The 22,492-nt window shown below is 43.9% G+C and overlaps 1 protein-coding gene across 2 annotated transcripts in view; it reads left to right on the top strand.

Annotated features, from left to right (window-relative positions):
* The window catches only part of PDE6A (phosphodiesterase 6A), a 292,442-nt gene that overhangs the window by 235,519 nt on the left and 34,431 nt on the right, over window positions 1-22,492 (top strand). The window contains exons 17-21 of one of the 2 annotated variants that reach the window (XM_085618188.1): window positions 2,061-2,168; window positions 6,929-6,992; window positions 8,700-8,774; window positions 20,457-20,540; window positions 21,096-21,252. In XM_085618188.1, coding sequence (XP_085474314.1) covers window positions 2,061-2,168; window positions 6,929-6,992; window positions 8,700-8,774; window positions 20,457-20,540; window positions 21,096-21,252 — 488 coding nt within the window. Of the gene's footprint in view, window positions 1-2,060; window positions 2,169-6,928; window positions 6,993-8,699; window positions 8,775-20,456; window positions 20,541-21,095; window positions 21,268-22,492 lie in introns of both variants that reach the window. The other variant, XM_085618189.1, reaches the window with a different exon arrangement.

Here is a 22,492-nt window from a genome sequence, read left to right as displayed (position 1 = left end):
TAAATAACTACTAACATTTTTATAATTAAAATACAGAAATATTTTTCATGTAAATAAAGATTTTTACTTATTAATTAATTATTAACAAAAAATATTTCTTACATAATTTTTATTTAGTTACCCACCATGTACCCTCTACAAAACTCACAACCGGCACCTAAAACTTAAATTTAAAAAGCAAATTATTTACACTATCAACATAAATATTTATTAACAAACTAATTACCAATTAAATTTAAATAACTTGCTTCCCACAATATACCCACACACAACACACAGCACACTCCTACAAATTTACAAAAAAATAATTACACAATTAAGAAAATGGAATATCCATTTACTATTTAATATCAATTAAAAATTAAATATTACCTAATTAAAATAAATTTTCCCCCACCATATACCTCTACAAAACCCACAACCCATAACTAAAATTTTAATTAAAAACATTTAATTACACAATTAACAAAATTAATTATCAACTAAATCATTTTTATTAATTAAAAATATAAATATTAGTTACTTAGAATTAATTTACTTCCCATCCTGTACCCCTATAAACCCAACAACCCACACCTATAAATAAAACCAACATTAATTACACAATGAATATAATTAATTACCTATTAAATAATAATATTAATTAACAACTAATTATTAATTAATTTGAATTAATTTATTCCCAACCTTATGCCCCTATAAACCCACAATCCGCACCTAAAAAAAACAATTAAATAATTAATATTAATTAGCAACTAATTATTAATTAATTAAAATTAAATTACTTCCCATCCTGTACCCCTATAAACCCCACAACCCGCACATAAAAATTAAATTTAAAAAAATGAATTGCAAAATTAACATAATTCATTCTCAATTACATGAATAATAATAATTTTAAAATAATCATTACTTTATTATAATTAAATTACTTCCCACCCTGTACCCCTATTAACCCACAACCTGCTACAGCACTAAAAATCATAAAAATTAATTAAATGTAATAACTTCTAAAATTTGAATTAAAAATCATAAACAATAATTATACAAAAAATACATCATATACATTTAAATGATATTAAGGACTTCGATATTTTAAAAAGCAATATTACTTACCTGAAATTCGTTAGTCTTGACAACGATATTCTTGCTTACAATATTACTATATCACGATGTTTTTTACTCCATATTTTGGTAGATCGATATTTTGTACTCAATATTTTGTCTGAACACCTAGTAAATATCCGTGATTTCCTTAATGGAAGTCTTGTGAAATGAGAGAGGGTGTTCCACTGGAGGCAGTTACAAGCTATAGAACAGGTTAGTAAGCAGTTGCTATAAACCTAGTTGTTTAGGATGAAGAATTGGCGATTGTTAAAAACAATGTATATTTTCTATTTTGGATGACAAATTCAGAAGACAAATCCTGAAATCTGATACATTTCAGTTCAAGTCTTTACTTAGAATGAAGGCTGGCACCCCACTTCAAGGATCTCCCAATTGCACTTATGCCCAGTGCCAGAGCCTTCCCCTCAGTTTTTCACCTTACATGCCCTCTTAATGGAAAGTATGCTTTGCCTGCCCACCCCCAGCCAGGGTTTTCAACTGCTCTCTCATACAGCGCAGTGCTGCAGGTGAAGCCTGAGCCTCGTTTCCCCTCTTCGGGGAATGGGTGTCCCATCTCTTAAGACCAGCATGAGTTTATCAAACTTGTTGAAGACAGCATGCAAAGGCAACAATGGTAATCACAGGTGTCTGCGCTTCAGTCCCACTTATAGTGACCAATGTATTTCTAGAGGTCACAACATGTGCATATGGACATGACCAGGTCAATATTGCTCCAAAATATCTATGTGCAGTGACCCACACCATTGCCATCTTTCATAGGTGACTATCTTGTGAGACCATATTTTTGTACCATAGAATCATTCACCAAACAAACACAGCAACACAATCTGCATGCTAAACTCCTTTATTGTGGAGTGGAGGGCACACAGGGTACACCAGTAATTGCATAAAGCCTCTGCAGCTCTGTTGATACCCAGATACTCTGTTTGCAGGAAAAGGACGATGTTCCAGAAGATCGTGGACCAGTCAAAGACATACGAGAGCGAACAGGCCTGGACAGACTATTTGATGCTGGAACAAACCCGCAAGGAAATCGTCATGTAGGTTTTTGAGGGCAAAGCTTCTCCTGGATGCTGGGTTTGAGTGTGATTTTGCAAAGACCATAGTCATAGAAATGTGTGTCTATTTCAAACTATAGTTGTTGTTAGCCCAACCATAGTAAATGCCACCTACCAATAATTTTCAAATGTGTCATGATGAATATTGCATATTGTGGGTTTAAAAAACAATTTCAGGGTACTAAAACATTAACAATGTTGGAAACACCAGAATTCCAGTAACCTAGGCCTCCTCCCAGCCCGTTTCAATTATTTGATGACATAACATGGAAAGAATACGGTTGAAATTTGAAAAAAAGAAAAGGGAAAGGAAAAGGTAATAGTTGGGTTTGTACAGGAAGAGGGGTGACAAAAGGGTGGAATGAAGGAATAAAAGAGGGAACCTTGCAAAACGGTGCTGGACAAAGCCCTCAGGTTGGTCACACATTGGTCACGCTTCATGTGTGTAGCCTTGTAGCAGTTCCAAACCCTACCCGCCAAAAAAGTGAGCAGAGGAGCGTATCAGGTTGAAAGTTCACATTCCAGCCAATCATAAGACTCTCAGGTTGCAGATTCTTACTATGACCCAGTAGTTGACTTTAGTCCATCCAGGAATGATTGGGCTGCTTTACCATGTGTTGTTTTCATGCAAAACCCTTAGCCTTGCCAGGCTAGACCCTGCTGCTCTTTCACTTACCTCCATCTGCGGATTAACTGCAGCTTCTGCTTCTTCTTTAGGGTCAGAATAACCAACAGGAGCAACCCGTAGACCTCAAACGTAACACGGGCATGGATGTATACGTGCAGCAATAGCGTACCATCAAAGTATGTTTTTGGAACTATTTTGTGAGTCCGGCAGAGCGCGATTATCCCATCATATAGGATCTCATAATACCTGGACTCTCCAATACAGACAGGCAGGGGCTGAAAGAACCAATGACGGAGAATGAGATCGGACTAGAAATCCGCAACCCCAATGGATTCCTGGTCGAATTCTGCAAGAAATATGCATCACATCTGATGCCCTCACCTCAGGTGAACTATCGTATGTCCTACGGGGTGTCACCATCTCGGTGATCCTATAACGTGGGAAATCACTTAGCCAATGCACGTCATACAGGCCCATTTCTCTAATGAATCTAGAGACAAAGATTTTCACAAATATTCTGGCAAAAAGGTTGTTGAAAGTAATCAGAACAGTAGTGCACTCAGATCAGAATGGGTTTATGCCGTAATGTGGCACCCGCCACATCTAAGACGCATTCATACGGTGATGGCCCTGTCTACTGGGGCACAGGGTCGAAGGGCCCTGGTGTCAATAGACTTTGAGAAAGTCTTCAATTCCATTTAATGGGACTTCATGTTCCATGTGCTGGAGTGAATAAATGCTGTCCCTCTCTTTAGACACTATGGTGCCGATTCCGATCCGGGTCGGAAAGCACTCTGATCGAGCCGGATCCGGAGTGTTTTCCGACCGAGCAGGAGTCCTGCAGTCCGACCGAGCGAGTACGATGCGGCCGTATGCTGCCAGACTCGGTTCGGTCAGACTCCCATAGAAGTCAATGGGAGCCGGTTGTACGATGCGTACATGGGCTACCATTGACTGAATGGGTACGTCTCGTGCAAGGGCGCCCCCTACAGTGGGTACGCATCGGTGCCATCCGCACCGTACATGCCTGTGTTGGGGGGACCCTTGGGTCTCCCGATGTGTCTGAGTCGTAGGGCTGCGGGTGACAGGGGGTCCTACGCGGACCCCCAAAGGCAACCACCCGGACGTTTTGCGAGCCGGACACTCCGGCTCGCACAGGCTGTCCAACGCGTGCATCGTACTGGCTCGGTCGTAAATCGTATCCATTGCATGCCACGGTTAGCTTCCGAACGAGACGTACGGAGTGGCCGGACCCGGAAACGACTCAGTCGGTGAATTTCACATAGCTCGCATTGTACTTGCCCGCTCGAACAGCTGTACGAGTCGGGCGGAAAGCACGCGTACGGCTCATAGTTTTTCTGGCCGGATCGCGTTCGGTGCCCTTCTGACCCAGATCGTAATCGGTCCCTATGTAGCGATACTCTATTCTGAACCATGGGCGAGAGTCAGAGTCAATGGAGAACTGTTCAGCGATCACTACTCAGCATGGCATGAGATAGGGATACCCCCTTTCCCTCCTTATGTTCACCATTTTCATGGAGCTGTTGTCTGAATGGATCAGACGCAATGCTCAGCTTTGCTGCTTCTGTTGGCCCAGGGGAATGGAAGATAGGATCTCACTCTACTCAGATGATGCCCTAATAACCCGTCTGATGCAAATGCTCCAAAATATGCAGATGCATCGGGCCTTACAATAAATTGGTCTAAATCTATCTACATACATGCCCCTAACTGGGACACAGGATGACATACACCGGACCATTATCCTTTGATGGGCAGACCAGCATTTCAAATATCTTGGCATGCTCATCACCCACAATAATCAGAGAGCACAGAAACTGAAAATTCTGGTTGCTCGCATGAAGCTGCGCTTGGGTACATGAAAACACCGGCCTTTAAACATAGCGGGTAGGGGATCCATATTCAAATGGTCTCCTTCCCCTTACTTCTAAACACCTTTCAGACCTGTCCTTGTGCTCTACTCCCCCCACATATCCTCCCCCTCCTTGCAAACAGCAATAGGGAAATATCTGTGGAATTGGGGCCAACCATGAATTGGATTTCACAAATGTGTGCTGGAGCCATGTGACAGGGGACTAGGAATCGAGGATATGCAATTGTACTATTGGGCCAGTCACATCATTCTGGTCAGCAACTAACTGTTTGCGGACCACACAGATTATGCATTAGCCATACAACTTTGGAACTATGAGCAACAGAATGTGATGGGACTTTTATATGGGTCATTTAAATGTACTAATCACCCCCACAGCAACCACGTCAATAACCTATTGGCACCGTGCACTGCGGTGGATTAAATGGCACAGTGTGTCTACTGGGGAAATGCCTTCATGGTCTGGAACATGGCTACAACGCACAGTAACTCTGCAAGGCTTTTGTGCCAGCAACACCATAGGAATCTCCAAGCGAGGCGATATCTGGGAGGGCAATTCCATACACACATTTCAGTATCTCAAAGACACATACGAAATGCACAGATCGATATTCTACCATTATCTCCAACCATGACATGCCCTCGAGCAACACCAAGCAGCCTACACGCTGTCCCAGACTGTAAACCCATTGAGGATCACATCACGATGTCAAAAGAGACATAGCCCGCCATTGGAGGACTGAGCGGGCATCCCCTTTAATGGCATGGACTAAAGGTATGGATTATTGTGCTAGGGATGAGGAGATGTATACAAATTGAGAGACTGCCCTCACAAGCACAGCAAGATCTGGGGTGCCTAAATAGCCTACTCCACGAACAACGATACATGACTGCCTAGTGATTGTTATCCTTTGTACGTTTATTTTACAGCGGGGTCGGGACAATGGTCGGTCCAAGGATCTGCATAAACCACTATGTTGTCTTTCCTAGAGCTGGTTCTACAGAAACATGATTCCAAGGGTTACACTAGCAGACCAAACTTGGGGGCATATTTACAAGAGAATGGTGGAGCGTGGCGTTAAGCACAAAACGCTAACGCAATGCTCCACCATTCCTGAAATGCAGAGATGTGCCGTATTTACAAAGACACAGCACATCCCGGTATTTTCCCTAGTGCTAGTACTAAATTAAGCTGTCTAGTGCCAACACAATATAGTGCAAGGGTGCCTGCGTTGAGGGAACGATTGTCTATGTGCAGGAAGGTGTCCATTCCTGCACATAAACATTCACAAATGGCGATTTGTAACTTATATGTGTGCTGCATTGTGCAGTACACATAGAAGTTGCAAATCGTCATTTTTTTAATGATTGTTTATGTACAGGAAGGGACACCTTCCTGCACATAAACAATCATTCATGGCATTTTGCAGTTTCTATGTGTGCTGCACAATGCAGCACACATAGAACCAGCAAAAATTAGGAAAAATTAAGCATTTCTACTCGTTTTGCTATGTTAGTAGCAGGTTTTCTCTGGTCTTAATTTTAGTGCTGCCTCCTATTAACGCCACCCGTGTAAATAGGGGGCAGCATCAAAATGAATGGGTGTTGCGGCAGAACGCCCAGCGCAACACCCATTGCCCACCCTTTTCCCGCTTAGCATAGCGTGAAAAGGGGTTTTATTTACAAAACTGTGTTAAGCCATGTTAAGTGGCTTAATGCCGCCTTGTAAATATGGCGTAGTCCCTATCGCCTCAGGAACTTTGGCAATAGGGGCTTGTAAATCAGTGGCGGCTGGTGCAGGTAAGAGCAGTGAGGCGGGCGGAGTGTGGGGGCAGTTGACATGCGACGACGAGGGAGAATAAAATGTAAAAAAAGAAAAACACTTACTTAGCGCTCGCTGCATCGCCAATTCGGCAATGCAGCAAGCGCAAGGTAAGGGTTTTATCTTTTTTAAATTTTATTCTCCCTCATTGTTGTATGTCGACTCCCCTTCCCCGCACCCCACCGCACCGCTCTTACCTGCACTGGCCACGGCTGTTGTAAGGATGCCCCTAATTTTTCTGAAAGGAAGATAGGCTGTCCCTTTGCCAGGGGAGGGAGGCCCAGTAGGTCACTTTTGTGCACGTGACAAATCAATCCGCGGCTCTGCCCTGGTCTGTGCCTGAGCCCTGACAGCATGTGGCCACTCCATGGATGAACAGCTTTTTTGTTTTTCCCTAGGGCCATGATGATGACAGCATGTGACCTGTCTGCCATTGCAAAGCCATGGGAGGTGCAGAGCAAGGTAAGGCTCCAGGTATCAGGGCTGCATGTATGTCTGCAAGGTAAGTTTACAAGTCCAGGGGACTGCTTTAGTGCCAGACTATGTGTTGGTAAGGTTCCATATGGAAGCTGCTTCCTGCTAACCCTTTCTGTGTAGGCTACTGTAAGGCAGATCTCACTGTGTATGGTGCTACATGTAAGGCTTGATGTATTTCAAGTTTTTAGGGCACTGAAAGTGAGATAGGCAGACATAGGGAGCTGTACCTGTAGCAGTAAATGTAGGGCTCCTGTGTGTAATGCTTCTTTGTATGTTGCAGTGTGGTAGTGCGCCCCTTTAAGGGTGCTGGTGGGTAAGATGCATCTGTAGGAAACTGTTTGGGAGGGCCCTATATGTATGCCCCATTAAGGTAAGGCTTCATGTGTAGGGATTTGTAGGCATCATGTGTAGGGAGTTTTTAGGGAGTGGGCCTACGTTACTGTACTGAAAAGCAAGGATGCTTATCTGTGGGGCTGTAGCATAAGGCAGTCTATGTAGTGCGCCTTTAGCTACGACACCAGCTGTATGTCGCCATATGGTACAATGGGTGTATGAGGAGCTGTTTGGAAGGTCCACATATAATGCCCACGTGTTGTATAGGTGTCACCTGCAGCAGGCAATAACAACCAAGGCCCTGCTGCGTAGAGCCTTACTGCATAGCCACAGATGCGGTACAAACATGTAATGATGCTGGAATGTTGGTGGCGTCCACTATTCTGTTATCCATTTTACACAGAGATAACAGATGTACACTCTTTATTAATCATGTGTTGCCTAACTCTGGAACTCTTCATATCTTTCCTAAGCAGGCATTTGATAATCTGCATTTTTACATCACATTCTGCTATCACTAGGGCAATGCAGCACTTTCTTCCACTGGGTGCCTTTATCATACTGCTTGTGGCTTTCCATGCACTATATGTGTTGTGTTTGGTTGGCTTTGGTTAGTAGAGATGTGCTCGTTGAAATCTTTGATTACTAATGGATGTGTTGTTTAATCCAATAGTACAATGGCTTTAATGCAGATATGCATCTCTGTCATGTGTTATGTGCACCCGTGCATATGCTGAAAGACTGTGCAAGCTGGGTGGTCGGCTGTCCATTGCCCAACCTGTGCAGTGTGTTTTGTAGCCATGTATGGCAAGCCGGGGAAACAGTAAAGAAACAATATTATGGGGGTGGTGTGTGTAAACTAATTGTAGCTGAAGGCTTAAGATGTTTGCTTGTGTGGTGGGTGAAATATGTTTGTCTGTAAATGAGAATGCTGTTTTCAGCTAATATTTTGAGGCGCTGTTAGTGTTGTCTGGCTTGACAGTACAGCTGTCTTCAAAACCTACTGTTTAAAAATTATTTAATATATGAATAGAGTGGACTTTGGCTCTGCCCAGAGGAGTATTTTCTTTGACCTCAGACAAAACTTGTGTTGGACCTGAAGCCCAGATGGATAGGCGATCAACACGCAGCAGCATTGTTTACTAGTATAACTGGGGCACACAACAGTGGCAGCGCTGCACATGCTACAATATATGATTTACATGAAGTTCTGAAGTTGACTGAGTGATGCCCATATACCAGAAGTGGCATAGAAAGGTCTCTTTGGAATGCCATCAACGGCAATCATTGGCCCAAAGGCGCTTGTCAATGCAGTCACAAATAGATTCCAAGTAAAGGGGTTTTCTTGTCTACCTGCAGGTGGCGCTGTTGGTTGCTGCGGAATTCTGGGAGCAGGGAGACCTGGAGAGGACGGTCCTGCAGCAGAATCCAATTGTGAGTACACCAGCCATTCCTTTGACACTGTCCAGGGCCAGGGCTCTCTGGTTGGATATTGCTAGGATTGTGTACTATCTCTGTTACTCTTCCAAAGTGAGGGCTTTCTAAAAACTTTGAGTTGAGGAACCCTAACATGTGGGCCTGGTCGGTAAACTGACCGAACTATGGATGGTAGGTAGTCATTCTAGAGTCCATATGGGAACAAAAAGATGCGCCTTTACGGCATCCATAAGTGACATTACGAAGGAGCTGGTACTTGCTGATAATAAAAGCTCATTCTTCTGGTTGAATACCCTGACAGGGTTTACAAAATGAGATATGATTGTGGAAAACTGGTGGTGTGATAAACGAAGAGGTAATTATGGTTGCATGTGGCCTGATTGAAGGAAGGTAAGTACTTCACTCCAAGTCGTCAAAAACACTGTCTCCTGTCCTGACCTTTTCACCGACCAATCTTTGATTTCAGTGTTTTAGTCTACTTAGTTCAAAGGGAGCTAAAGATGACTACAGCACCCAGGATGCATTAGGCCATCACACAAGAGTCCAAGGCTGGAAACTGTGCTCGTAATGACCTGGAGGGAGGTCACCACTCTGGATGAAATTGATGCACTAATAGCACCTGAATAGAAGGAGCAGTACAGAATGGACAGTGAAATCTGAAAGGTCTCCATAAGAAGGGCGTCCTGTACGTATCGCCTCACGTGGCCAAGTGAAAGAGCGAGGGGAATACTGGGGGTACAGAGAGAAAGGTGTAGCCAGTGGAAACTAAAGGTTTGTTACCACTGTACACATCATCGATGACGCAACATCTAGTGTTTTTGACTGCAGTGTTGAGGCCGAATCCTAAGGAGGATATAGACACTTTCAAAACAGTCTGAAAGAGTCCGATAATTGGGGACTCCAATGACGAATGGCTTAAGCCACATACATAGAGTTTGCAGAATGTGTGTGCTCTGGAGCAAAGAGTAGATATAAGAGAGGCCTTCAAATACCAACAAAACAAGAGCAAGAGACATTGAGGCTTTTTTTATGAGCCCCTTGCAACACATTTGCACCGTGGTTCCGTCACTTTTCGTGATGCAGCGGCGGCGTAAACAATGTGCCATGTTGCGCCATATTTACAAAGTGACGCATCTAGGCAGATGCTTCACTTTGTAAAGCCCTGCGCCACATTATGCCTGTATCAGGTATAATATATGTAGGGTGTGCGTTCCCCCGCAAGAAAGCCTTTGTAGAAGTGACACAGTGAAATCAATCCGATTTCACTGTGCTTCTTCTAGGACGGCACTATGTCAAAGCCTTATGCATGCCTCATAGCAGGCGTAAGGGTGACGCAGTGTATAGGCCCCCCTATACATTTCCAGAGTTGCGTCATGATAACCAACCAACTCCAGCAATGCATGTGTTTGGCGGCGACAGAGATTCCTGACGCATCTGTCAATCCTTGCGACATGGAGCGCCATTCAGTAAATCCGGCACATCCATGGTGTCGTAAGGAGGGTGCAGTGAAAAGTGTTGCATCACTGTTTTACTTCAGACATGCAACACTTTTTATAAATGAGGCCCTTTTTTTGCAAGCGCTCGTGGTACTAATATGGTAGGGGTGGAGAAGTCTTAAGAGTAGAGTATTTGTTGGTAAGTGTAAAACAACCTCATCATAGAAGAGGCAGCAAATCCACTGACTGCTTTAAAATGTCACAGGGGAGTACCAGTACTGAGAAAGCAAGAGTAAGGCTGGGGACCGTGCAGGGTCTGTGTGTCAGAAACAGACAGGGAATAGCACGACCAGAGGGCCAAGGCGGTTATTAGCTGCCCTCAAATTCTGTGTCTCTGCTTCTACGTGTGTGTCCCAAAAAGGTGATTGCCTAATGCGCTTGTGGGTTGGAATGGTTCTCCACCCACTGTAATTTGTTTTTAGTACACAGTTATTACACCGCTGTCAACCTGTCATTTTCCAAGGGTCAGACCCTTTCACGGTGCGGTTTGTGAGCTGTGCACAGTGATATAATGTCTGGCGCAGCGAATTACTCGTGACCAAGGCTACAATGTGGAACTAAAAGGACAATATTTTGAACGGTGTTCGTCTGTTTATAGAATACAAGTTTGTTTTGCGAAAAACCAAGGTACTCATTTTGTTGATGGATAATTTAACCCTGCGTACTGAACTGTTGTGTACAGTCAATAAAAAGCTGTTTTTGTTTTAGCGATGCCTCTTAAACTTTGAAGCAGAATGGCCTAATTTTAATTTATGGCAGGATTTATATGAGAATCAGAATACTCCAAATGGAGTGGAAGCTCAGGAGAGTGTTCTCCTTTTTTGGAAAAAGGCCCTCACACACCCAGCCAGCTAGGTGTCTTACTTCATCATCGGTTCTGCTCCTACTCGGGTCGGCGCTGTAATACCCGATCAGGCGCCCGTGATGGGTCCTACTTAGCGGAGATCTTTATTCCTTAAGCCGTTGGGTGACGTGCGTGTAAGGGCCCTAGAATAGTGTAGGTGAAAGTGATGTGTAGGGTAATGTGAGATTAAAATAGGAAAAGATGGTCCATTCAAGATAATTTTAATGAGGTTGGCCACTTCCCTAATTAAAAAGAAAAATGTGTGTATATTCACTCTATGGTGTGAGGTTCTAGGCTTGTGAAGGAGGTCGACATGTTTCTTGCCCTTGTATCAAGTAGATGGCAATTCTTCAGGACCTATAAAGTACTACCTACACTTTTTAGTAGTGGTCACTTAACAGTAATTAGTGAGCAGTGACCACCGTTACAGCACCCTAAAAAGTGGTGGTACCTGTAGTTCAGAAAAACAAAATAACCTGCAAAGTAAACAGAATAATAACTGTCAGAATAAAACATCAAGAATGCTCTGTTTAGAAGTACCAAGTTGTATTCATGAGACTAGTGCACCAATCAGTGTTTGTGGTGCATCACACGCATGCAAAAGGCCAGTGAATGATTGCATGCTTAGCACAGATGTCCTATTTGTTATAAAACGTACGAGCCAGTGGATGGGGAATATTGAAGAGGTAGAAGCTAAAAACAGGGTAGATGAATAAAATGAAGGTTCTAACCCAATTAGGGTCAGCTTTGGGCCACAAAAGTACCGGCCGGTGTAGACACTAAGCTGTAGTGTCCTGGTATATGGGAGAAGTTTATTAGATAAAGAAAAAAGCATATATTTGCCAGCAGCAGCGGAACACATTAGATGTCAATATGGTTAAGAGATAGCAATCACAACAACCGGTGTAGACCCTAAGTGTTCGAGTAGGCATAAAGTCCTGTCTCACATGGCGGTGCATAGAGGTAACCAGTTATGCGCTCAAACGGTCCAGAGGAGTTAGAGCCCAAAAGGAGGAAGCAACACATACGTGCTCATCACACTAGCGCGCTTGAGTGCTAGGTAGATCACCATGTGTTTACTAACCCGGGTCAAATCACCTGTGAGGAGGCCGTGTTGCGGCGGTGGGTTAGATCAATATAAACCAGGTAGGAGAGAGAAAAAAAGATAGCGAGTTCACCGTAAAAACAAGGTGCAACCGACACTGTGGCACATCAACCGTCTAGACAACCCTCACAATGGAGGAGGCAGGAAGGTAATACCTACATCGAATGGGTGTTCTCTAAGTGAAGACGAAATCACAGGACTAGTCTCATGAATACAACTTGGTACTTATAAACAGAGCATTCTTGATGTTTTATTCTGACGGTTGTTATTCTATTTACTTTGCAGGTTATTTTGTTTTTCTGAACTACAGGTACCACCACTTTTTAGGGTGCTGTAACAGTGGTCACTGCTCACTAATTACTGTTAAGTGACCACTACCAAAAAGTGTAGGTAGTACTTTATAGGTCCTGAAGAATTGCCATCTACTTGATACAAGGGCAAGAAACATGTCGACCTACTTCACAAGCTTAGACCTTCACACCAGAGAGGTCTTCAAACTTTTGGATGCCGAGACCCCCCTGTCAATATCTTGAGGTGTAAGGACCCCCTCCTAACAAAAGTTTCTAAACCTGTAGGCAGGGCTACTGGAATTATGAGGCAGGTGAGGACCAAATTACTTGACAGGCTTGACTAAATTGTGTGGGAAGAAAATGTTAATGAGGTTATGTGATGCTGCGTATTTTGGGATAGCATTGCTTCGTTATTTTGAAAACAACTGAAGTAACTCATCATTAAAGAGATAATGTACAACAGACCCTAGGCATGTCACACTGTAGTGTATTGTGCATAGCATTACCCCGTCTTCTTTTTTTACAGTTCTTATATGGTGCATATAGCACAAACTCACCCAAATAGCATAGGAGTTCTTTACGTGAGCACAAGATTACATTACACAAAACCAGATTATTATTTTTTCTAGGCACAGGGATATTAAGTAATTTGCCCCGAGTTACGGAATGTTGAGCTGCCGCCGGGACTTGAACTTTGTTTCCTAGATCCAAAGTCAAAGACACACAATTGATGGATGGAATGAAGGACAAATCAAAACATTCACACTCAGTCAAGAGATCTGGGTTAAATCCATCATTCTTTTGCTCACCATGCCACCGCAGTTTAGACCTGGCCATATGAAAATCAGTCTTGACCCTGTGCCTCATGGGAACAGTCCAGCCAGAACTGCCAAGCGAGGTCCTCCCTGGACCGGAAACAAGCATCCTAGGACCGCTTTTGGGGTTTCACCTCTCATCAGCCAGGCTAGCTTGATTCCAGTGGCACAGTGAGCCTGGGTCCCACGTCTGGGCATACCTGGCACACTTAGGGCAAGAAAGCAAAAGACACACAACTGATGGACGGAATGCAGAACAAATCAAAACATTCACACCCAGTCAAGAGATCTGGGTTAAATCCATCATTCTTTTGCTCACCATGCCACCCCAGTTTAGACCTGGCCATATTCAAATCAGTCTTGACCCTGTGTCTCATGGGAACAGTCCAGTCCGAACTGCCAAGCCAGGTCCTCCCTGGACCGGAAAAAATCATGCTTTCCATCACAAAAGTGTGCATTATTAAGCACTTCAGACCTGGAGTGTAGCACGTCTCTTGTTCAGTCTGGTGTTAACGTTAGCCAGGACTTTTTGGATGTTACCAAAATTATATGTATAATATACTTATAGGGGCTTTTAGCCAGCTCTCTTCACCGATTGGTCTGATATTGTCTATTTCACATTTTCTTCCACTCACTATGGCATACAGCATAGACCAATTGTCCAGCCAACTTCAACCATTGGTTAACTTCACTATGAGAGACTGCATTCTGGCATTCTTCCCTTTCACAAGGAGCACATCCACACCCAAAGTAGTTCCCTGAAGTGCCTGAGAATACTATGCCAGAAGCCAATATATCGTTTTTGACAGGAAATCAAAAGTTTTGGGTTTAGGTAACTTTTTGTTTTATATTGGTGAGGGCCCAGAAGCTTCCCAAAAGTAAAGTTTTGTAAAACCATGCAAAAACAAAAACAAGCATTGACAAAGCCAAAGGGTTGGTGTCCAATTCCAGACCTCTTGACTTTGGCAAAACTTGTGTTTCACTATGGTGGTTCCACATCAATGCAGATATGCACAAGATCCACACCACTCTTCTAGTGACAGTTTATTGTTAGAGGAAAACCACATAATTTATTACCAGCATAAAAATGTAAACCACTATTTTAAAAAATCCAGATAAGGGGGCAGCAGTAACACCTTGTAATTCGTTTCTGCGCTCATAACACTTGTTGACATTTTAAAAACATCAGATCATGACGCGTTAAAAATATAAAAGAAAAATGCATTAGAAGAATTGCCTCCATTTTCGGAAAGGGTAAACTCTGAAGCTTTGAGAATAAGAAGATTGACGTTTTGGAGCGTCTGTCTAGATGCCATATCTTTGGAGCGCTGTTATTTGTTTTGCTGTGAAGATAATGTATGTGTATCTCAGTGGCGTAGCTAGGGCGGGGCGGTCCGCCCCAGGTGGCACTAGTTTGGGCGCAGCGGCCGCGTGGCACTGGTGGCCCGTGGCGGCAGCCTTTATAATATATTTGGGTACACTCGCGCTCTCGCTGACACTACTGTAAGTTCGCATCTTCAAAGCTTCTGTCTGTGAGTAGCGCTGCCCTTCGGAAGGACAGCTCGAGGAGCTGTGTGTGCGTCATTGACTCTCACAAGAGTGAGTTGGCTGCAGGCTTTTTTTAGAAGGTGGAGCGGGCAGGTTTACTATGCAGATTCCCCTCGCACCACTCAGACTAAAACTATCTAGCTTGAAAAGGAATTTCATTTGAAAATGCAAACACAGCAAAATGTTACATCTGTGACGCCGGGTTTCCTTAACGCTGTGTGATATGTTGCTTCTAAAACCCACACACACATTTAGGGGCGTGGTGCCAGTGTAGCAGATGCAGTGGCACCGGTCGGGACCCAGGAATTTGAGGGGCACATACGCCACAATTTTGACTGCTTTTTACTACCCAACTAGGGAGTGTATACGTTCGTCATACTTGCACTCGGGCCTGTGGTCCCCTACTTTAGTGAGATATTGAACAGTAACCAGGTGCTATCTGGGTTTCTGATCATCTGTACAAATTACAAATAATGTAGCTTTTTTTGCCTTGCAAAATGAGAATAATTGTACAATATTGCATCAATTTTCATTACAAAAGTTGACAGTGCACCTGATTCCACTGACCTAAATAAGGTGTGCGATTGGTGGGATTCTAAGCCAGTAGGTGCAGTGGGACAGTGGTAGGTAAACAAAACATGAATGTGGAGTTCTCAGTCTGTGATTGGCTGGAAAATGTTGATGTAAGCATAGCATCCATCCACATTAGTTTGATGTATTTATAGCATGGCAAAGTCGTGGATCGCAATTGGTAGTCCAAATCTCGTTTTTAGTTAAAAAAACTAATCTGCTCTACAACGCTCCAAAACTTGTATCTACCTTTTCAAAATTTTAGGCACATCATTGCAACTTTTATAGGCTGAAGTATGTAGACTGCAAACCAAACATTCAGCAGGCTGCAGCCCATGATTAGATACATGTTGTACTGATTTTCCCGTTATGTTAACGTTTTGCTTCCCCAGGGGCCCTCTTCGTGGCTGCAGAACCACCCATAATGTCTGACAGCAAATATTTCAAATGTTCCGGTAATGGATTGCAACTGCATCATTGTACTGTAGTTCGACGCTTGTTGCAAGTGTCCTTGAATGGGTTGTGTACAAGAATGTGTAAAAACTGCAGTTGTACACCCTCATAGTGTAAACCCCCAGCAGAGGTGCCAAGCATCGGATGGTATTTTGTCAGCCCTTTAAAAGTTGAAATAAATTGGTTCCTTTCCTTCAGAGGTTGGGCGTCATTCTAGTTGAGTGATTGTTTAGATAAGTTGTATTGCAATAAATTGCTTAATGGCAAGTTTACAATGATAATTTGAACGAGGTGACCAGCGCAGGTCCAGGAATGCCTAAGCCATTCGAAATTTTCTGGACAATCAAATCAGTTCTTATATAAATGAGTCCCATTGGGGTTCACTGTGTGCAGTTGTAGTTTGTGTGGAACTGCTCAAAAATTGGCATGAATCCGACCTTCCTGGGCATATGTTGGACCCCTCGTCCCCTCCCGCCCACCCGATTTAAATATTTGACCACATTCTTTACTCCCATTAATATTCTTTTTGCATTTGTATATTCTGATGTCAGAGTTAGTGAGCTGGACTTCCCATTTCCTTGGTCATTGTCCAGCGTACGATAGTTGGTTAACCCTTTCATGAGCGTCTTCTGTTTTTCAAGAGCCTACTTAGCTGGAGTTACATGGCATGGATTTTGAGGAGCAGTCCAACGTATTTAATTTGTGGAGTGCAGTAAGCATTTTTACATGTGGAAAAAACCATATACCTTGTTGTCATTTGAAATGATCGTTGATCAGTTTCTGTAAAGGAAATTACAGACTGACACGCGTCTCCCTGTGTGGTTTTGTGATTCTTTAATTCTTGTCTAAAGTCTTTAATCGTTTTGACCTAGATCAGGACCCATGTTCCATTATTTCAATACTCTTATTCAGTTGCTAAATATTGATATTTTGGCGAATAAAAGAAACATCCCTTTTAATATTGACCCATCTCGTTATAATCTGGGTATGATGACTTGGTGGACTATTTCATCCACTTATGGGTCTGTGTTTCTCCTGAGTGCCACAGGTTCAACTCCTGGTTGCTCCACTTAGACTTTCACCCTTCCAGTGTTGATGAAACGCGTACCACTGATTTGGGAGTTCATAAACGCTCAACGATACCACAGGGGATAACCCACGCAGCACTTTACAAATGAACCTTATGCAATACTAAACCCTTCTTTGTAGGTTGATGGTGGATTCGTAATCAAAACCCGTTTCAAGGATGAATGGATAGATGCCATTCAGGGTTGGTCTAGCCTCTTGGGCAATCAGGCAGTGCCTGATGGGGTGGTCAGTGTGTGGGCCAGTTTTCTGGCTGTTTGTGGGCCTGTTTTATGGTCTTGTGGGCCAGGTTTTTACTGTTGATTTCCCTGATGTTAAAACAAACATTGCCTGCAGCAAGCTCAAATCCATAGTCTTCCGTGCCTTGCAAAACACTTATATAGCGTGTCTTTACAAGTTAAAAACTGCCCCAGTTGGCAGATATAGGCCACTTTTTAGAAATATAATTAATTAACAGGGGGGCACTTCACTTTGGTGCCTAGTTGTCCGTCCCAGTCCAACCCTGATGCCATTACAGTGTGGGCAATGTGACGTGGGGGAGTCTGTAACTGAAACAGTGAGTGATAGAGGACAAAGACAGAGGTCCTCGGACCCCCCCACCGCATGGGACAACACCTGTTGGCCAACCGCCCTCAGCAGCCCGCCCACCCCCACAGACCACACACAGGAACCTCGGCATCGAACTCGACCCCTCCCTCTCCATGACCCGACAGGTCAACGCCGTCACCTCCACCTGCTTCAACACCCCCCTGCATCCTTCACAAGTCCTTCAAATGAATCTTCCCTGAATCAAGAAAGACCATAACCCACGCACTCATAACCAGCAGACTGGACTACGAAAGCACCCTCTACGACGGAATCAACAAGTCTCTGCTCCGCAAACTCCAGACCATGCAGAACACCGCAGCCAGACTCGCCCTCGGCATCCCTCGACAGCAACACATCACCCAACACCTGCAAGACCTCCACTGGCTCCCCGTCGAGAAGAGAGTAACCTTCAAAACACTCACCCACGCCTACAAATGCCTCCATAACACTGGACCCAGTATGGCAACAAGAGAATCTCCTTCCACATACCCCAGAGAAACCTCTGATCCGCCGAACTCACCGAAATCCCACCCATCTGCAGAGCCAGAGTTTACTCTTATGAAGTGACCATACCTGACCAACATGAATACCTTGGGTGCCTTCATTGGTCAATATCATCTCTGGTACAATGCAACAGTAAATGCAATTGGTTAGCTACCTCAGGCAAGTGTCTGTGTTCTCTGTATATCCTCTCTCATTACGTATTACATTGACGGTGATATGTGCAGACCCTTGTGCCAAGTCCACACTCTACAAATATTTATCTTGGTGTCTTAAACGAGTTAAGTCCATCCAACAAGAGGCACCTAGATAGAAAAGAGGAAGAGAGCTTGAGGTTGCTTGAACGGAAGAGATAAGAGTGAGGGGTCTGGGCATAATGTGGCTCTGAGTGCCAACTGCATCCCCTGCTTTCTTTGAAAAGTGAAAAACACAGAGGGAGCTAGTGAAAGGAATAAAAGATGTGCCTTCCTACCTACTGTGTAGCCTTGGACCATGTCCTGTATGTGCATGTAACTTGCATGATCGAGGTAACTATTAGAGGCGATACTACGTGTCTCTCGGACCTCTGCTCGCCCTCCTTTTTCCTCAGCACCTCCCACCCCCCGCTACCTGCCATGGGCGGCAATCTGAGGGATAGCCCTGAGCGCCAGCAGCTCTAGCTACGCCTCTGGTGTACCTACCAGCAGTATGATGCCCAAATCAGCATCGCTTATATTAAAGACAAACTCTCATAAACTCTCACCAAATAAAAATGAGAACTAAAATCAAAACAATTAAAATCACATGCAGCGGTGTAGTGAGGATGGCGGCAATGTCAGGAGGGAGGGGGTGCGAGCGAGGAGGCAACAGATGGCCAGCGATGGCCTACCAAAAAAAAGCAGTTGGTGATGTCTGCTGGGAGGGAACCAAGCACACAAAGGTAGGACAGATGGACAGTATCTACCAACCACAGCAAAGAAATTAAGAAAGGCAGTCCAACTAACTATCCAGAAGAGCTGGGCGTTTTGAATGCCCAAATCCTGAGTATAGCATGTCTCGAAGAGACAGCGTAAGTGCTGCTTAGACGAGACCTCAAAAACATAAATATGTTGATTAGAATGAAAAAAAGATCTCACTAATAATTGAACATGTGCATGTTTATCTTCATCTTAAACACAGAACTCCAGAAAAAAACATTATTAAAAAATAACAGAGTTTCATTACCCCAGATTTGAAGAGAGATAACCCAGCATCTCTTATTGACGTCAATAGGCTAACGGTGTCAAGACACAGTAAAGCTCGCTCTGTTTCCAATCAATACCTATCTACATGCAGAAGAAACCAACCCAGATAGAACCAGTGACAGTCGCAAGTGGCTCGAGCTGGCCCATTTCCGTTGACCTATGTGTGACTGTTTCACTCATACTGAAATCTATTACATCTAGATTTATCACAGGGAAAAATCCTACTGTGTATACCTAATAATAACATCTGTCGAGCCTGTAGTTTTGATATTCTGCCCTTATCCCTCTACTCCCACCACCATAATCACACAGTATAGAAGCCCTAAAGGACAGACACAATTCACAAATAAGCCTAAAGAGCGTACCTGACCAATTCCCCTTCTAAAATCTCACCACAATCTCCGGTAAAGCAACATTTGGGCTGACAACTCATCAGACACCTTCCAAATCTGCCTGATTACCACCTCACCACCCTACACCTCAGTAAGATGGAGATTCATGGTACCCACATTAATGATCACACCATTGACTTGGTACTCAGCCCAGAATAGGAATTTTTGCAGGATTGAACTGAACACCGCCCCATAAACCGCTCAGGCCACTTCAAATATTTCCAACAAAAAACAAATCCTCTCATGATCAAATCACAAATGCCAAAACAAGGCTTATGATAAGTCATTTTCAGTATTGCATCAGTGAAAAAGACAACTTGCTTCCTAAATACAACAATCCCCATTGACTAGTCCAATGGTTTGCCTGTGTGCTCCAACAAGAATCCCCTAATATGCAGAAAGACAAAAATGCAAACAGCAAACAGAATTAGTCTAATCCAAAGCAAAAAAAACTGTGATGACCACCTTTGAAAGGAACATACATGTGTCTAGGAGAAGCATCGAAGACCCAGATAAACAGCTTCTGCACAAAAGATTTTCAGGGGAGCAAAGCACAACAAAACAGCTCCTCCATATCCTATAGAAAATCCAGGGCTGTGCAAACACCACTGGTCTACCCCCACCACTGAATGCATGCACACTGTGTGAAATCCTTTCTCAGTTGTGTGCCTCATGGAGATCTGTTGAGTTTTACACCTCAATGCCTAAGTCTGATGATTTCCATTCTATTCGTCTCTCTTATGTACCTCTTTGCTTTCATCACTGTAGCCCATGATGGACAGGAACAAAGCAGACGAGCTTCCCAAACTTCAGTGCGGCTTCATTGACTTTGTGTGTACGTTTGTTTACAAGGTAAATGGTCCTTCCTGTACTGCTAGATGTTGATAGTAGCACCACCACCATTAACATGATAGCACATTGCATGGTCACTAAAAATGCAAGCTCAGAAAGAGCAGTATATCTCATTGATGTTTGTTAAAGTGTTGCCTAAATGCAGACTCATTTTTATTTAAAAATTAGAAGGATTTCTGGCAAGCCAGTGTCTCTGAATGGCAGATAAGGCTGTGAAAGTGTCACATGACTGATGTGTGACTACCTCTTTCCTGGCTCTCCTATGAGTGTCACATGACTGATGTGTGACTACCTCTTTCCTGGCTCTCCTATGTTTATTGCTTAAGAACTAGCTTGTTGATTGATCCTGATAAATCATTTAAATCATTTTGCTTTCGATATCTTAACGACTGGCAATATCATTTGGGTGTGCAAGGCAATATTGCACCAGGTCAACATCCACATGACTAAATCTCTAAAAAGTGATGTCAGTCACAAGCAAACATAATGCGTGCAAGGCTGCTGCGGTGCTGAAGGAATGGATCTCTTCTCATGCCTGCCACTTTATCCCCGCAGGAGTTCTCCAGGTTCCACGAGGAGATCCTGCCCATGTATGAGGGTATCCTCAACAACAGAAAGGAATGGAAGGCCCTGGCCGATGAGTACGACGCCAAGATGAAAGCGCTGGAGGAGGCCAAGCCGAAAAAAGATGGGGTGATGATACCAAAGCAAGGTTAGAAACCAAGGGGTGAGGACTGCAACATGCATCTCATCGTAGTGTCCACAAAGATGTTGTCACTGTTTATTACCTGGGTTACCGCAGCCGGATAGGCCTCGTTAAGGGCCATATATACCACAGTGGATGTCACAAACACTGCAGAATGGGTGCAAAAGACATCCTAATGCCCAACATATTTCAAGCTTCTATATCAGCTTTGCTATATTAAATAAGTACTATCAATTTTTTAAGTTCTGTTACAAGTGGGATCAGATTTAGTTTTTCGTAAATGTCAAATTAAATATTTAGGAATCCTTTAACGATCAGGCAAAAAATATGTTAACATTTATGATAACTGCAACAACCGTCGTAGTTTAGTAGAAAGATTGGCGAAGAGTCATGATCACTCTTTAAGGCGCTATGGCAGGCATCAAAGAGTAATTGCAGTGGGAGAAGGAGGATCTAGAGACCAATTTGAAGGATCTAAGCAGCCAGGTTATATGTGTGGTGTTAAGTCATATGGTAGGGGCGAGTGAGAGGGTTTATGTGGGGCAATTAGCTGCGGGCCTAAGCACTGATCTCAAGTGTGGAATGATACCTTTGAGTATCTAGCCAGTTGGTCATTCACTGCTGATACTCAGGCAAGGAGGTTTGTGTTCAGCGAAGCTAATGTCGGTTAGAGTACCTGACAATATGTTGGTTAAGCTTCATACTTTACAGAGGTGGCTGCTATAATTGTTTAGTGGTGGGGTAGTGGAGCTCTTCAACATCGTGAAGGAACTCTCCAACCCCAGCTCCAACGCCAACGACATCCCACCCTCGCAAGCCCTCTGCGACTCCCTCGCCGCCTTCTTCCACCTGAAAACCACCGACATCCATGAGAGCTTTGGATCCCGGACGGCCCCTGCTGACCACACCCCACCGAACCCACCGCACCACACCGTCCACGACACCCTGACAACCTGGGCCAACGTGAGCATCGAGGACACAATCAAGACCATGGGAACAATCCACTCCGGATCCCCGTCCGACCCTCTCCCGCACCACATTCTCAACAAAGCCAGCAATTCCATCACACCCCACCTGAACAAAATCATCAACCTCTCCTTCGAGACCGCCACCTTCCCTGAGAACTGGAAGCACGCAGAGATCAACGCTCTACTGAAGAAACCCAAGGCGGATCCGAACGACCTCAAGAACTTCCGGCCCATCTCCCTGCGTCCGTTCCCAGCAAAGGTCATCGAGAAGATAGTAA

Source organism: Triturus cristatus, chromosome 7 (assembly GCF_964204655.1).
Source record: "Triturus cristatus chromosome 7, aTriCri1.1, whole genome shotgun sequence".
Taxonomy (NCBI): Eukaryota; Metazoa; Chordata; class Amphibia; order Caudata; family Salamandridae; genus Triturus; species Triturus cristatus.
Note: the sequence above shows the minus strand (reverse complement) of the source record. Positions and strands in the feature narration are given on the sequence as shown.